Source organism: Conger conger, chromosome 2, assembly GCF_963514075.1.
Source record: "Conger conger chromosome 2, fConCon1.1, whole genome shotgun sequence".
In the NCBI taxonomy this organism is placed as follows: Eukaryota; Metazoa; Chordata; class Actinopteri; order Anguilliformes; family Congridae; genus Conger; species Conger conger.
In genome coordinates this window covers 56502158-56519701 of record NC_083761.1, presented here as the reverse complement: position 1 = coordinate 56519701, position 17544 = coordinate 56502158, and the positions used below count along the sequence as shown (strand labels likewise).

The window sequence follows — 17544 nt, the reverse complement described above, 5'->3', positions numbered from 1 at the left end:
TCTACAAAGATGAGAATAATGGACCCACAATAAGAGGTCAGAACCTTGAATAAGGTACTTTCCTATGAAATGAAGGGACACATGGAGGCAGAAGCATGGACCACATCTTATGTGGAGATATTGGTCAGCGCTAGCAGCAGCCTTTAAGCCCGCCTCTCTTAAGCCTGGACGTTTCCATTGGTCAACAGTTCAGAGGCTGGCACAGGTGACACAGCATGGATGAGCAGGAGGTCTGACCTTCCCAGCGTCCTCTGCTTTCTGAAACCCCTCAGCAACAGCTTGGCCTCATGGCCAACCCGTTGCTTCCTCGACCAAGCTAGACTGAACTTGTGTGGACTGCAGACCTGGGTCAAATGCACAATTGTTTTGGATTCGAATACATTTCAACTGATCTAGCCTAGCGCAATTGAGCTGACCAATGGGACCAAAGGTTTACTCTTTTCGAGAATATTTCATAGGTTCCAATACACCAGACAAGCTCAGTAAAGCATAGAAAAGCATTTGAATCCAAAACAATCATGTATCTGACCCAGGTCTGGTGGACTGGGCGTTCCAAATCAGGGAGGAACGGAAAAATATGACGGAACAAAAAAAACAAAAACAAAAAAACAAGAAAAAGAACCAAACGTGTCGAAACCAAAACCAAAAGCCAATGAAAGGGAGAGAGAGAGAGATGCATGAGACCCGAGGAGAAGGCGAGCAAGCGAGCAGCAGGTTCGGCGTCCGGGCAGCCGTGGAGGCGGCTCTTACCTCTTGCTCTGCCAGGTGTGCGGCACGCTGCAGACGATGGAGCTGAACATGAGCGCCGTGACGAAGGAGAAGAGCACCAGGTAGATCAGGCCTTCCACCCCGTCGTAGCACAGGCCTGTCACAGCCTGCACGTAGTCCTGCGGGAGACGGAGGGGTCGAAACTAGGGTTACCAAGGGAGTACAGTGCATGCTGCCGGCGGGGGCTGAGTCCGGTTGGCGTCAGAGCAGTGGTCCTCATTCCTGGTCATGGAGAGCTGCAAGGGGTGCTGGCTTTTGTTGTTCTCCAGGACCAGTAGTGAGGACCATCGCTGTATATGTAACTCACCAGTAGTGAGTTACATATACCACTCACATACACCTGGAAGAACAGGATGGAGAACTTCATGTCTTCCAATCTAAATAATGACCTCAAAAAGGCTAAGGAACTAGGAAAACACCCCATGACCCTGTGCAGGGACCGATCTCACAACTGTCAACAAGGCCTCAATACTGACGCACACACCAGGGACCAGACCTGCACATACTCCTATCGCTTCAAGGTTCTGTTTCCGCCGAAATTGCATTAAACTATGGGCAATGGCATCATTAAATGATACCAAACTGTGGTTTCAACAACCATTGTTTCAACAACCATTGTTTCTTATCACATCAAGACTGCCTTGTACATTATTAGTATTGCAATAAGCAAGAGCAATGTCTCATTATTAATATTAATTTCCAGTGAAATCATCTACAGGGTGAGAACAACGAAGCGGCCAACATCATTTCTGTTACAGTATATCCAAAATAAAGATATGCTATTGTAATAACAATACCCAATAAAAGAGCACACCCGGCAATGCACCCATCAATACCATTGTAAAACAGCGCCAATCCCATTCAAAGTACAACTCAAGGGATACAGTCTTCGTCTGCATCCCTCCAGTTGGCAAATCTGGCAGACATTTCTAATGTAATTACATCAACATTTTTATAACATTCTTTATACTTTTATATGAATATGAGCTGTATGAATCTAGGTTTTATTTGTGGTTCTAGGTGACATAAATTGACTGAGATTTAGTGGATTATTGACATTGCACTTAAACCTGCTTGTCTGGGAATGTTGTAAGACAGTTTGGCACTGTTGCTCACATAACTCACACAGATGCACTTAGGTTTCAGTCATTCAGGAGAAGAGCTCCTGTTAAATTAAAATACTGTGTGTAATGGGACGATTGCTTCATTTACAATGTACAATTAGCATCAAGAACAACAGTGGTAGTACTACGAAGTCATTGAAACAAACAAATGTGTAAATCACAACCATATAACTGCCACTCCACTAGGTCAGGCTTGAGAGCTTTTTCCCTTTACTTCAGAGAGATGTCAATGCAGTAATTATTTAAGCGAAAACTCATTCACATTTAAAATTAAAATAATGAAGACAATGTTTTAAAAGTGTAGCAGTTCAAGCCAGACTTTTGCTATAAGGCCATTATAAGGCTTCAGACATGTGTCATATTCTATTATTGTGAAGCAGAGTAATTAGATGATGTCATCTAAAAAATAATAATAATAAAATGAAATAAAAATCACGAATCAGTAAACCGCCTGCAACACGCTACACATTTCAGGCTACTAGAGAGGATTCGTCTGTTATGCTCCTCAGAGAGTGATTACATGAATGGAGTCCAAGCTGGAAATCGGTGCTACACCTTCCCTGAATCGAACAGCAGTAATATTATCGTTTACTTCACAGAGGTAATATCAAGTGGGATACAGGTGAAGCCTCGAGAAGCCACTTTCATTAATCAATAGAATGCATTTGCTGAATTCCTTATGTTTAACAGAAAATCCTCGCTCTGCCTCCAGTGAGGATTTTACCCAGCAGTTCCTGGCAGTGCTGTAAAATGGAGGATAATTCGACAGCCAACAGCAGACTGCATTGCTTCATTGCGGTGAATCCTTCCTGACCTGAGATCTCAGATGAGAATACCTGTACATGAACTCATGTGAGCTTTAGCAGAACCTTGAGCCTTGAATGAATCTGCCTGAGACAGCAGGCTGTGTAAGGGTGTCGTACACACACTGAGATGGTGCCAGGAGAAGCCAGCACACTGCGCACAGGGATACTCAAATCTGGGCCTCAAGGTACGCAGTACTTCCAGCTTCCCTTTCTATCAGAGTTCATTCTTCTTATATTTTTTAGCACAACCATTATTAATACAGGGTTGCTTGGCTGAGCACATGTGCTCATTTACAGAAATGTCCAGTTAATATCCCACAAGCAGCCTAAAAACAGCATGTCTTTTTTGATTGTGGGATGAAACCAACGCAGGCACAGGGAGAACTACACACAGAAAGACCCAAGTTGGGATTTGAAGGACCTTCTTGCTGTGAGGCAACAGTGGTATCCGCACGGCACCAATTTATTGATTAATGCAACGGACTGCCCAGAAACATCCTGGGTTTAAATAAGTCCTCATTAGTGGGGAAGAATGAAAAGCAGCAGTACCACTAGTCTCGAGGGCCTGATTTGAGTTATCCCTCCTGGAGCGCTTCTACTAGCATATGCATTTCAAATATACATCCACACACATCAGCAGTTTTTCCACACTGCTGTAGAAGATGTGACCTCTGCTGAAGGCTCAGTGTGGTTTGAATGTTTCTGTGGGTGGGCAGGGTGCAGGAGTGGGCTTACTGAGGCCACAGGCTGAGGAGGGATGGGACTGACTCACTGTCAAGAGTGATATTGGAGAGCTGCAGCGCTCCAGGCAGTGGGAGAAGGACAGCTGGCTCTCTCCGCAAACACATGGTGTAAACCACGCAAGGCCTGTAGGAGGCTCGACACGTTTACATCCTCCTCCACACACACACACACACACACATACAGCATGCACTCGCACACACACACACACACATACGCACGCACGCACACACGCACATGCACACACATACATACATACACATCCAAACACACACACACATACATACATACATACATACATACACACGTGCACCAACACACACGTGCGCACACACAGAGACCCACACAAACAAACAAAGAGACACACACACACACACACGTGTACACACGCACGCATGCACACACGCACACAAGATCAAGATTTCTCAGGCTGAGGCATAGACTGTCAGTCCTCACACCAGACTTTAAAGGTTCAATAACAATGCCATTTTGAGAAAGGCAAATACTGACAGCACAGCTCTCACTGTGAAATGGCTGTCATTTGATCGAAGGTACAGTACCAGGCAAGGAATGAGGGTGCTTAGTGATATTTAAGGGTTTTATGGAAACAAGGCTTATGGCAAGAAAAGCACATTTTAAGTGATGACTTGTCATTTTTAATAAGAAATTGTTATATGAACAGTGGGAATGGTCAGTGGGGCACTGTATCTCATGGGGACCACAGACAAGCTACAGCTTCAAGCAGAATGCACCAGCTCCATCAGTTTGGAGATGACAGATTAGTCATGTGACACCATGCTGCAGAGGTTTCCCAGACAGCTAGTGATCGTAGCACATTATCTATATACCATCCATACCACCCCCCCCCCCCCCCTCACCTCACCATCCCCATGGGGAAATGTCAATCTTCTGACTAGAAGGCCTGTCTGCAAGCCTCACAAGGAAGTGAAATAAAGAACACCCCTGCTGGAAAATTCTAACCAATAACCTTTCATTTCGCCCACCACGCTAAAACATTTAAAGAATGAAAATAGGCACTGCACTAAATGATATGAGACACTCTTCTGGACCACGTTACTGTCGGTTATAGTCATAACAAAACGCGACGGAAAATGAGAAAAAGACAGAATGTCGCGAGACTCACCATGTGCAGGCTGCGGCAGTCCACCAGAGCCGTGAGGTGGTGCAGGCCGATCTCCGTGGTGTTCAGCACCCCCTGGATCTGCTCCAGGTTCCCCTGCGACCAATAACACCACACCTTAACACCTCTGCGGGAGTCCCCTGATCTACTGTCACTTGTTTTTCACCTGTCTATCTTTAGCCCCTTGAATTTTATACATTAATCTAGGGCTTTTGAATTTGTAGTTCCTAAAGGTGTCTTGGTATGGTAGTTACAGACTTGGCCTACCTGGACATATGTTCATGGCCTTACAACCATGTATGTATGAACTGTACCTTATCTGACGTGTTCGGTTGTTTGTTGTATGACCTTGATAGGCACCGTTTTGTACATCGCTATGGATAAAAGCGTCTGCTAAATAAAATGTAATGTAATGGAATGCACACTCTTAACTGGACACACTTCAACCCCTTCTCATGGCTTCATTCAACTCCCTTCCAATTTGCAACTTCAGGAAGAAACACCACATAATTCAAGCTTTAATATAAATGAGCATTTTACAAAAAAAGGAACTATTTAATTTTTTTTACATTAATGGCATTTGGCAGACGCTCTTATCCAGAGCGACGTACAGTTGATTAGACTAAGCAGGAGACAATCCTCCCCTGGAGCAATGCAGGGTTAAGGGCTTTGCTCAAGGGCCCAACGGCTGCCTGTAGCTGCCATGACACAAACAAAACTTGCTACTATGAAAACTGCACAGAGAAGCATTCTGGTGAAAGGCGTATGCATATTGGCTGAAGGAGTATCATATTCAGTTCACACTAGGTAACACTTTGAGCCATTCTCTCCTGTAAGCAGTTCATATGCTAACTTGGTGAAAGGAACAGAGGGAGAAACCGGGGGAGCCTCTAACACGGAAGAACCGATATGAGAATCAGAGACAAAAGCACCGCATGGGAGCTTCCTATTAGAAAACAAGTGGGTATGAAAGAGCAGAAACCTGCAGAGCCCAGCTTTAAGAGAGCTACGTAACCAAGGGCCAAGTTCCATGGCCTAGCTGATGTAAATGGCACTCTTGTGACACCGTCTGAATGTGTTATTGGGATCGCCCCTTTGTCTCTGTGGACGCGGCACCAGTGGAGTCAGTCTCTCAGTCTCTCTCCCTCTCTTTTTCTCTTTCTCTCTCCCTCCCTCTCCCTCTCCCTCTCTCAGACAATGTTTTCGTTCACTGGACTGGACAGTTGAAGAGATCAGCGGGGGGACAAAACCTTCATTCAGCTCTTTAGGAAGCTGAGATGCATAGGGCCATAGAGAGCCTGTATAAAAGGACTGGAGCACCACTGTAGGGGCAGAAAATAGCTTTGGGTTTTTGTTGTGTCCCGATGGGCATGCTTCTCTCCCTATTTGCATTTCTATGGCACTCACTGGATTGAGTGAAGTACAGCAGAGATAGTGAGCTCCACAAACTCAGATCAGATCAACTGCCATGACAGATAATAGATGTGTGAACAAATTGTGATTCCTTGCACTGTTTAGCAACAAAAACAAATTATATATATATATGTATATATGTATATATATATATATATATATATATATATAGGAGGAGAGACATGGCTCAGGCAGTAAGAGCAGTCGTCTGGCAGTCGGAGGGTTGCCGGTTCGATTCGTCTGGCAGTCGGAGGGTTGCCGGTTCGATACCCCGCCCCCACATACATATATGTATGTATGTATGTATATATATATATATATATATATATATATATATATAGGAGGAGAGACATGGCTCAGGCAGTAAGAGCAGTCGTCTGGCAGTCGGAGGGTTGCCGGTTCGATTCGTCTGGCAGTCGGAGGGTTGCCGGTTCGATACCCCGCCCGGGCTGTGTCGAAGGGTCCCTGAGCAAGACACCTAACCCCCAAATGCTCCTGACGAGCTGGTTGGCGCCTTGCATGGCAGCCAATCGCCGTCGGTGTGTGCGTGTGTGTATGAATGGGTGAATGAGAAGCATCAATTGTACAGTGCTTTGGATAAAGGCGCTATATAAATGCCAACCATTTACCATTTACCATATATATATATATATATACACCCAGTGAGCATTTTTTAGATTTCTACTGCTGTATCCACTTAAGAGTTATAATACGTTGTGTGTTCAGAAATGCTCTTCTCCAAACCACTGTTCCTAATAAAGTGCTCGGTGAGTGTATATTTTAAAATCGGCAGACAAAAATACAAACACCCAGAATGGAAAACGTGTTCTGGCCTAGTTTATAAGACAGTTTTCTTCAAAGTTTTCAGGAACTTGCCTGAGATAGTCATAGTTGGAACTCTGGTCTTGCTTAATATGAAATGTACACATATCGGCGTCACTAGATGTAATTTACCCCTAAACACTTACAGTGCCAAAACCATACATTTCAAACAAACATGTGCAGGCATTTCTTAATATTTCAAGTCAGCAGGTCAATATGATGTTCCTGGCACACTGTACGGTTACAGCCAGTGCTCTCAACCATTTGTGCATTTCCCTCAAGCTCCTAATACTTGCAAAGTGCACCCTGTCGGAGATGTTTGTTAAATTCTTGATAGAAACGATTTTATAATCTTAAATAGGGAGACCGGTATTGGCAGGCACAGCAGATTTGTAGAACTTTTATTTGAACATTTATGAAGATGAATCAAGTAATAGAAGATCTTCAGCACAGCATTCTGATCTTATAATTATATAAACAAAGCATGTACTGGACAAAGAATGTGTAGTGTTACAATCCTTGAGGTTAAGAGGCTAGAACGAAAATGCTTCACATTCACATATCCTTTGGAAATGGTGCACCAGGAAAGAGGCTGACACTCTCTTTTATCTCACTCAAACCCAAAGACAGACGGACATATTCTCACACACGCAGACACACACACAAACGCTCTCACACACACACACACACACACACACACACACACACACACACACACACACACACACACACACACACCTTGGTCTGTGGATACTCTCGAATCGCGGAGAGCAGCAGTTCCGCCACGTCATCCTGCATCTCCACCAGCGCTTTGTGACTCCCCGACAGCTTCTGAAAGACGTTAACAACACATCCGTCACGGCGGGGGCGGGCCGCTAGGGACGGTCATTATAACGCAACACAACTCCAGATGTAAAAATGACAACCGAACAAGTCGTCACTCAATACAATCCACTCAATACATGGGATAACGGGCGCCATGTCCAGAAAAGCCAGAGAACATGCCCTTCCACTTAGTAATGAAACTGCTCACGCTAGAGTGGCTTGCTCATCCTCTCCCTGATGGACAGAGACAGCACTTTTATCACTACCCGAGTGTAGACATGTCACCATTCTGTAGCCTGCAGGGAAATTTTGCATTATTCATTCCAAGAAGGTATAAAAATGTGAAAGTAGGAGCAGGCTTAAGGCTTTGCACCATACTCAGTCATGCCTAAATAAATAGATGGGGGGGGAGTCTACAATCCATTATAAGCTAGCTGCTGCAAGGGTTTATGATTTTTAAAAGTCATTAATATTTCAGAAAACTGCCACTGCCCATATGAAAAAAGTAACAACAGTCTTCAGAAGTCTCCGTGGACAGTCTCCATGTCCCCATGTAGCAGCTGGGAACCTTCACCCAACATTTCTGAATACAAATCTATGGAAAGCTGTGGACGTATTATTTGTCTGTCATTTCTTTTAGTTTTTTTTTTTACCCTTGCCAAAGAATGGAATGACTTCAATAGCTTGTCATTTGTTATTTAGTTGTTACCCAGGCCAAAGAATGGAATGACTTCAATATCTCATCTTCTTCTTGGCCCTCAGAACCATGTGGAACCATCTCAACACTACATAGAGCATTACAACATGCTGCTGTCATACCGTATTACATTTTGACTGGAAATACAATATTACCCCTTAAGGAACATCAAAAAACCAAGAGCACTTGCCAAAAGGTCATTTAAGACCCGCAGTATGCCCACTGAACTTACAAATAAAGTCACGTGACTTAGCCGGGAATGTTGCAAGTGCCCACCCAGGCTGTTATTTAGTACTGGGGAATTCAGTGTCTGTTCTCCTCCATCGCATATGGACGCCATTTTGTCCACATCCGCTCTGAAGGAAAAGCTCACATATACAAGCCTTGATGTTTTGGAAGAAAGAAAGCATCTAATTTTGAACTTCCCGACTGCGACAGAAGAAGCCCTCACCATTGGGTTTTGTAATTAGGATTAGCCCCACTGTCACAGAGCAAGTTTCCTTGATGAAGTGCGTGGTCACATAATGTACAAGGACTGGGAGAGACCAACATACCTGCTGAAACGGGTTAGGCTGTCCCATGCTGCACTTCAGATAGTACTGCAGAATATCTGGGGAGCACAAAACAGAACGCATTAACATGGGTTTTAACACTCTTGTCTTTTTGAAAAAGCATACCTTCAGTATAGAGTCAGGCAAGAATCAGCATTAAACAACACTGGGTTTTCCACTTTATCATGCCATTTTCAGAGTGTTTGGCAATGGGCAGCCTGCCACAAGCATACCCCATGCTTCAGTTGCGACAACCGACAACATCAGTCTGTGTGCTCATCTCTCGGGAGTGAGTTTTGAATGCTTACACAACCGATTCCCTTCGCCCGCAGTTGGTTTAATGCATTCAGCAGGCAAAGGAAACGTCAGGGCTGGGAAACCTCAATGAGAAAGACTTGCAGCGTTGCCAGGCTTTCGGGGTTTGTGTCGTTTTTTTTCAGTTCTTTCCCCCTTCCCCTGACAGACCGTCCTTCAGAAACACACCCAAAGAAAAGCAGTCACTGTGCGCAGGGTAGCATACGCCCAGGAGAAACGCAGTCACTGTGCGCAGGGTAGCATACGCCCAGGAGAAACGCAGTCACTGTGCGCAGGGTAGCATACGCCCAGGACAAACGCAGTCACTGTGCGCAGGGTAGCATACGCCAAGGACAAACGCAGTCACTGTGCGCAGGGTAGCATACGCCCAGGACAAACGCAGTCACTGTGCGCAGGGTAGCATACGCCCAGGACAAACGCAGTCACTGTGCGCAGGGTAGCATACGCCCAGGAGAAACGCAGTCACTGTGCGCAGGGTAGCATACGACCAGGAGAAACGCAGACACTGTGCGCAGGGAAGCATACGCCATCTCACTCTTTCACCAGAGGTATCCAGTCCCTGAAATTCACCTTCTGCCATCACTCCTCTCAAACCATGTGCATTAGTGCCCATTCCAGGCAGCTACTCTGCGTTCAACCGTCACACCGGAATTATAAAATATGCATACAATTGTAAAGTATAAGCAGACAAAAAGAGACAATGCTAGCACCGAGCCTGTTTAATAATCAACGAAGCAGTCTTTTCTGCCACATCTGTGCGGTCCACTCAGGGAATCCTCCAGTTATGCTATAAAGTCAGAAAAACTAAATAGTTAATTTGATACGCTATCAATGTTATTTGGGGGCTTAGTGCTGATATTGCCCATTTTTCTTCCCTTCTGTTACTCTGTAAAGCGACTTTGGGACTGTCTGTTCTGAAAAGCGCTATACAAATAAAACTATTGAATTGATAAACAGAGACCACATAACACGTCACAGTAACAGAACGCAGACAGAAGATATCATCTCAGCCAAGAGCCGAGGGTCAGCAAAGATAAAGCGTGCATCCACTCCTTGACCTCATCAGCTCTGAAGCGAGCTTAACGCCGTGTGAGGCCTTTGACCGAGGCAGGCCAACTGCCGCGGCCGGTGCCACGCTGACCTGACAGAGGGCATCTATAATGCATTAACCTTGAGCTCTCCAACATCTGCCAGGCCTCATTTCCCAGAAAGCCACAGCTGAGGGGCCCGCCCAGCAGATGTCGGGCCCTGGATTTTTTGGGCGATGCGCAATGTCTCAGTGGGAGGGCCTGGCTCAGGGGCCACCATCAATTTGCCCCCGTTCTGCGGAGGGTGAATAATCATCATTAGCATCGATTAGGGTGCGGTCGATGAATACTAATTAGCCGGCTGACTCAAACTCGACGAGCTGACGGGCGCACGTGCGAGAATAATAATTAAAAGAAATCCATCCCGCCTGTGATTTCAGAAAACGATGCCTGAAAAACAATCTTCTCCAATCATGGCTAGCGTGTAGGGTTTTATTTCTCAGAGAAAGCCATAGTCCCATCACACTAAATCACAAAAGAAATGGAACTACACACATACAGTACAGACACACACGCATACATTCACTGAGAGATATTTATGAGAACAACTTTGAAAGAAGGCAGCACAGCGTATCAGACAGGCTTCACCGAGAGGACCCATTTAATTCTGCAAAGCTAATTAGCCAGAGTAGCGCCACTGTGAGTAAAGGCCATCTCTAACAGCCGTCTCACGTCTCCAGTAAGCAACAACCAGGAACCTTGCAGCTCAAAGACACACAGACAAACACAAACAAGCAGACACACTGCAGCAGCCCTGTCTATAGTCACACCCAGCCATAGAGAAGATATCTCTTTTTAAATGAAGTCCACTGGCTGGATGAAAACAGAGCTGGACTGCTAACCCACACTTGAGCCAGAGCGGCAGCTCGTAAAGCCCACTGAAGGAGAACGGCCCCCTCGGCCCGGCCGGGCTACAGAAGAGCCCGTTTCACATGCCCCCCCGTCTCCCGGGCACTCAATAAACAGAGTAATTAAGCCGCTGACGAGGGAAATGAACTGCCCATTCATTTACATCCTCGGACGGCCATACACAACGCGGCAGATCGGAGCGTATTATTTTACAGCTCGTATTAGCACTTGGCACATAACGCATGAAATGATAGGCTCATCGTTCGCACTTGTGGGGACTAATTAGCAGCAGCATTCAGGGGGCTCGAAACGCCCGTAATAAAAGTGAAGGGCCTGGGACGAGCCGCAATAGAGGCAGGGGGAAGCGGGGGGGGGGGAATAAATCCACAACGGTTACTGTGACGAGGCCAGGAGGATAAGGGCCGTGACAAACGGTACGGTCATTCAGAAGCTCGAGAGGCGATTACGATCGCGCCGGAAAAACTAGGCCATTTAAAATAATTTACAGGGCGGCCGAGATAGGGTACAGAACGGCGGCGTAATATATGCAAGCTTTGCCTTTTGGAGGAAAAGAAAAGGGGGTGAAAAAGAGGCTTCAATGAAACCCTTTCAGGATCAATAATCTCCAGAGAAAAGGCCGGCGTTGTGACTGCTATCTCGGGTGCGTTGTGGCGGCATGTGTCCTGTCCTGACGGGCGGGCCTGGACCGAGGAGGAGCTGACAGAGATAAAAGCAATGAAAGAGGTGACCTTTCACAGGCGACGGCGTGAGATAGGGACCCGGCTCAAAGGCCAGAGGAGGGACGGCACCGTTTTGTCTGAAGGATACGGAGAGACCGCCTTTAGAAACGATACGGTTCCATGTAATGCAAACTAATTCCTACCATGAAAGTGTACCTACTGCTTAGTTTGCCTAAAAGCTAAATGGTATCTAGCATCGTATCAAGCCTGGTCTTGGTTAAGCAGTGACACCATCGGTGCATGTGTAGCATCTGTATCAATGCAGCAGTGGGTTCAAAACATTTGAAGTTTGAACCAATCACCTTCTCCATACATTCACTCCTGTGTTTAAGCATTTGTTCCTGCATAATGGGACACGTGTACGTAGATGACTCTTTTTGGAATACGGTGCTAATAAACAGACCGGGAACATATTGTACTGGGTACATGGTGTTGACAATGTTGCAGTCTCAGGACAAACACGCTAATAGCCGTTCAACGACTGCTGTCTCTCCTCCCACCAGTGTGAGATGTGGAGCGGAGCACACACACACGCACACAAATGCATACACACATGCACACACACGCACACACACACACACACACACACACACAAATGCACACATGCACGCACACACGCACGCACACTCAGAAACAAACGCACATATTGTGTGTGGGGGAGCTGAATTCTCGGTTAAGATGTGAGAATGCTCATAGGTCAAATGACTCACGCTATCTGAGCTGAGCTGTCTCTGATTGAAGGCTAGGAAGAAAATGGCTTCAGACCACTTTGTCTCTTCAGTCATTTCCTCAGCATTCTGACATTCTGCTGGCACTACAGGTCTCTGACATGCTTCAACATCACCCACCAGGATCCTAAACTATAAACCAGAGCCACAACCTCCCTGTGCTGCCATTTAATGGCACTGGAACAAGATTTAGAAAATGTAAGCTTTCAGTGCACAAATTCATCAGCTAGATAGTCCTGCTCGATTAATGAACGCCATTTGCCCAACATATACTCAATGTTCTTTTTAATTAAATTTACCATGGGGGGCAAGCTTTAAAAACGAAAAACTAGGAGAAATAAATAAATAAATAAATAAATAAGCCTTGAGATTCTGGGCAATGGAATGATCTTGTAAAATAGTTCAACTGTAATGCTCTCTGAGCCTCTAATCTGCAACGGACAGATTGCTAACTCAAACAGTGTGGTAACCTAAAAAAACAAAGAAAAATACACACACACAAAACAAAAAAAGAGGATTATTACATAACTAATAAAAATAAATACCACAGTTATTAGTTACTAATATGCAACTGATACTGATTTCAGTTGTTAGGTTAAGGAAAACAACAAATATCTGTCTGTGTGAGAAGCAACAAAAATGGCTGACAGAAGGACAGCAGCAAAGAAGAAGAGGTCAAAGGCTACCAGACCTCTGATCCCCTGTTCCTGAATACAATAACACCTCCTGCCTCTTTTCCAATGGAGACATCTACCAACATGCAGGTTTCGAACCATGTTTTTTTATCCTCAGTTAACAACTGAGGGACAGAGGGCACAACAGCTTTAAAAACAGGTTTAATCCGGTACCAGGCGAATTTCACCAGAGGGGAAGGGATCGTATGAGAGCAGTTTCCTACAGCCAGACAGAGTGAAGGTCAGAGAGTGACGGTCACTAAGAACACTGCAGAGCGCCATTCCGGCTCAAACCCCCCACCCCCTCGCTCAGGCCCGACCCCTCCCCCAGCCCCCCGCTCGCGTCCACTTGTTTTATGTGCATTATGTGGTCTGCCCCCTGGGCTCAGTCTCCTCCAATCTTTCAGCCCATAACGTGAGCAGATTGTCCAATTACCCCTGAGGCAGGGCAGGGCACCCTCGAGTGCCACATAAACACACACACAACGCCCGGCTCGAAGTTAGCGGAGGGTCAGCCCTGGCCTTGTGCGATAACGGCGTGTCGTGTATAACAGCTGACAGACGTGAGCGCGCTAGCCTCAAATGGCCCCTCTGGGTGAGACGCAGGGGTGACTGTTCCCACTTCCAACTTCCTTCCCCTCGTTCGCGGCTTCATTGGGGTCGATGCGAGTCTGTCAGAGGCCACAGGGTCACAGTGCTTTATCAAAACAAACTCACTCCTGGTCCTGGAGAGCTGCAGAGCTTTGTTTTTGCCTGAATATCAGCAACCGATTCAGACGCGAGAAACCTGGTGAGGTGAGCTAGCAGTGTACGTAACTGCTTTAATTGATCAATTAAGTGCTGAGTAACACCCAGCACACCATGCAGCTTCCCGGGACCAGGAGTGAGGACCACTAGCCTATACTGAATATGACCAGAGGCTATAAATACCCACATATTATATCTCGAGCAAACAACGACAGCCTTTCAATATTAATTTAGAGCTATATATTTAGTAATATCGAGTGCTACACCAGAGACAGCATGCCTCCCAAGTCGGGAAAACAAAGAACAAGTAAATGCAAATACTTTTACCGAAAATACATCATTTTCAATTCCCCTTTCTCCTAGCAGGTGCGCGAGGTGCACAAACACGCACCGCAGTCTTCATGACCAGAAGCCGTGGTGAGGAGAAAAGCACATACCACCAAACTGATGAGTCATTCCAAAAAAATAAATAAAATCCAGGCCACAGAGGAGTGAATTTCTATTCCTGTATGTGAAGTGTGTCTGTGCCACTGGGTCTGAAGAGAAAGGCAGACAAGGCTGGCCATCTTCAGGGCCTGTTCAGACAGACATGGCCTGTCAAAGCCATATCGCTCCTAAGACGGGCAATGCCCACTGGGCAAAAAAAAAAAAAACAAGGTTGAGAAAAAGGCCTTTCAAGCATTGGTCCACTGTAAACAAAGTATAGTGGGGCAGAATGTAGCCCAGTAGCTAAGCTACGTGACTGGGACCTGGGAGGTTGGTGTTCAAGCCCTGGTGCAGCCACAAGAGCCGTGAAGGGCCCTTGGGCAAGACCCCTAACCCACATTACTCCCGGGGAATTGTCTCCTGCTTAGTCTACTCAACTCTAAGCCACTTTGAATAAAAGAGTCAGCTAAATAACTGTATTTTTTTAATTTTTTAATTTAGATTCCATGATAAGAACCTCAGAAAAAATGGCACTGGCCAATAGAGGGTAGGGATTAAGATGTCCACAGGAACAGGAGTCTGATCATTCTTAAGTGGTTCATCAATACTCCCTAATAGATGCGGGGGAGCACTTGGGCAAACTGGTTCCTTACCTTTATTGATTATGGCGTTCTCCTCCGTCACTTTGGTGATGTACATGTCAGGGGAGACGCAGAAGTCACTGGACGTCTGGAGGATAAACACAAGGAACAGCCACACTGGTTAAAGGCTTTCAGGACTAACTGCACTGATAAGTTAAAACAGTGGTCCTCACTCCTGGTCCTGAAGAGCCAGTTTTGGTTTCCGCCTTAATATCAGCAACCGATTCAGACCCAAGGCACCAAGTGAGGTGAGTTAACGTTTAATTAACTTCTTTAATTAATCAATTAAGTGCTGAGTAACAACAAAAACCAGCACACCCTGCAGCTCTCCAGGACCAGGAGTGAGGACCACGGAGTTCGAACAATAGAAGCTCTGACGAAGCAGAAGCGCGTCTGTGAAACGAGTCCAATCTGAGATCTGCGGTAAAGCGTAACGTCCTCTCTGGGTCAGAGCGGGCAGAGAGGACTTATGCAAAGCGACGGATACGGTGGGAGGGGAGCAGGGGAGAGGACGTCCGTCTGGAATTCACACACGGGGAAGGAATAATGAGCTCTGACAGAGAGCAGCCCGTGGATTTACATTAATGAAGGGAAGAGAGAACCGGAGACACAATAAAAGCGCCTGACGAGTCTTTCAGCCCCATACAGCATTACGGTCTCCTTCAAAAGCCAGTGTGAGGAAGGAGGCCCGAGCTGAACGCTGGAAACCCAAGCCTGCAGTGTTTACTTCAAGCACTTCACACAGGCAGAGTGCCCAGCGTCTTATTATGGAAGGCATTACATCAATCAGGCCGGCCCTTGGAGCCACAGCGAGGGAAGAGACAGCGTTATCTCCCGTGTGCGCACCATCTGAGGGCCGGTTGGGCTGAATCCTCTCAGAGCCCAGATATCACCGCAGGTCCCTCAGGATAGACCCAGCGGATCAAACACAGTCTGCTGGCGCAGGCAGAACGTCCTTCCACACCTCACTGCCGCCCCCCTCAGTGAGCTAGTCGGATCATCGGGGGTAAGCGCACGTTTCTGCAGCTCCACGTTAAGTGAGCGAGGACATTTCAGAGATAGAAATAAATTTCAGCGCACTTGAAGTTTTTTAGACTTCAAAAAATAAACAGGAGCTGCTAAAAACGTGCAAGTCTGCATGTGTTTTACTGGGGCTAATGGCATTTTGAAGAGCAGCGTGGTCAGGTCATAATTTTAATATAGCAGCTGTTACAAAATTAGATTAATTTAGAAAAACATTTTTTTTTTCTCTTTTTTTTTTTTAAGCCTAATGGTATGACTAATTAATAGCTCTAATGTGTACATACACATCACTGACACACTAACAGGAGTAAAATGCAGCTCAATAGTGAGAAACGTAAGCCAGCACTCAATCCGTAACAAAGTCAGATGGGCAGGCAGACTGACAGGTAGTTTCTTGTCTGTCATAATGAAGTATGGCTTTCAATTTTATCTCCTTTGCAGTTCCCAGAATCCCCTGCTCCTCCCTCCTCATTCTTTTTCAGATGTGCCATTTCACCGGCACCATACCTGCCGGCGACGATCTGCATGAATGTCAAAGCCCCACCTGTCAGAATGTAAATGACCCTTAATGGCAACCAGGAAATGAGTCAGAATGCAGACACGCCATGCCTAATGGCACATAAACCAGGGGTGAAAGCACAGGGAGAAGAGCTGTGGAATGAGCCTGTGCCTGTGTGCTGGGCCAGTTCATTACAGACAGGCAGGTAGAGTCTGTGCTGCACCAGCCCTCCACTAAATCTGTCTCCCGGTTCCAGAGAGTTGACACAAGTGAATTGAGGGGGCCTCGCTCTGCTGCCCGTAGGCCATATCGCAGCTGCCCGTTCCATCGCAAACCGGGCCACCTGGAGAGCTACCATGGAGGCGCAACTTGGAGCCATAAATTCCAGTGACATACCACTGTGGTTCTACCCTGCCCCAGTTATCCGGCCAGTGGACTATTTATAATATTTTTGCCCAATAAATTCCAGGCTGAGCACACAGGGGGTCAGCAGCTCAACAACTGATAGAACAACACACATCTGCAGAGGCTTGGTTGCATCTCAAGGAGGATCACCTGTGGCTAAAGTCCTAAAGGATCAGGGGAAGGCAAGCTGTGTGCAGTTACAGAGCCATTGGTTGGTCTGAGGAAACGGCTATCGCTATGTAGCGTGACCCAAAACAAAACTGCTAAAACCGGTTCGGAGAGCTCTTCCCCGTAAGCAGGGTGCAACCATGACGATACTCACCGCGGCAACAGCCAGCTCCAGGCCCAGGGACCCCCAGCTGATGATGAGCGTGAAGACGCCCAGTAAACAGACACTGCAGAGGAGGAGAGAAGCAGAAGAGGATGAGGGGGTCAGGAGACCTTCGGAGTGCTCGCGCACGGGCAGGTCACAGCTCGACGGCGGAGAAGAATTCACTCTGAGAAGTCATGATGAAGTGGAG

At 46.4% G+C, this 17544-nt stretch overlaps 1 protein-coding gene across 2 annotated transcripts in view; it reads right to left on the bottom strand.

Moving 5' to 3' along the window:
- The window catches only part of ttyh3b (tweety family member 3b), a 75094-nt gene that overhangs the window by 11965 nt on the left and 45585 nt on the right, over positions 1-17544 (bottom strand). For both annotated transcript variants that reach the window (XM_061231703.1, XM_061231704.1), the window contains exons 6-11: positions 17346-17418; positions 15109-15184; positions 8892-8947; positions 7554-7646; positions 4584-4676; positions 751-887 (exon numbers count right to left, since the gene is read on the bottom strand). In XM_061231703.1, the coding sequence (XP_061087687.1) occupies positions 751-887; positions 4584-4676; positions 7554-7646; positions 8892-8947; positions 15109-15184; positions 17346-17418 (528 nt within the window). The remainder of the gene's footprint in view (positions 1-750; positions 888-4583; positions 4677-7553; positions 7647-8891; positions 8948-15108; positions 15185-17345; positions 17419-17544) is intronic.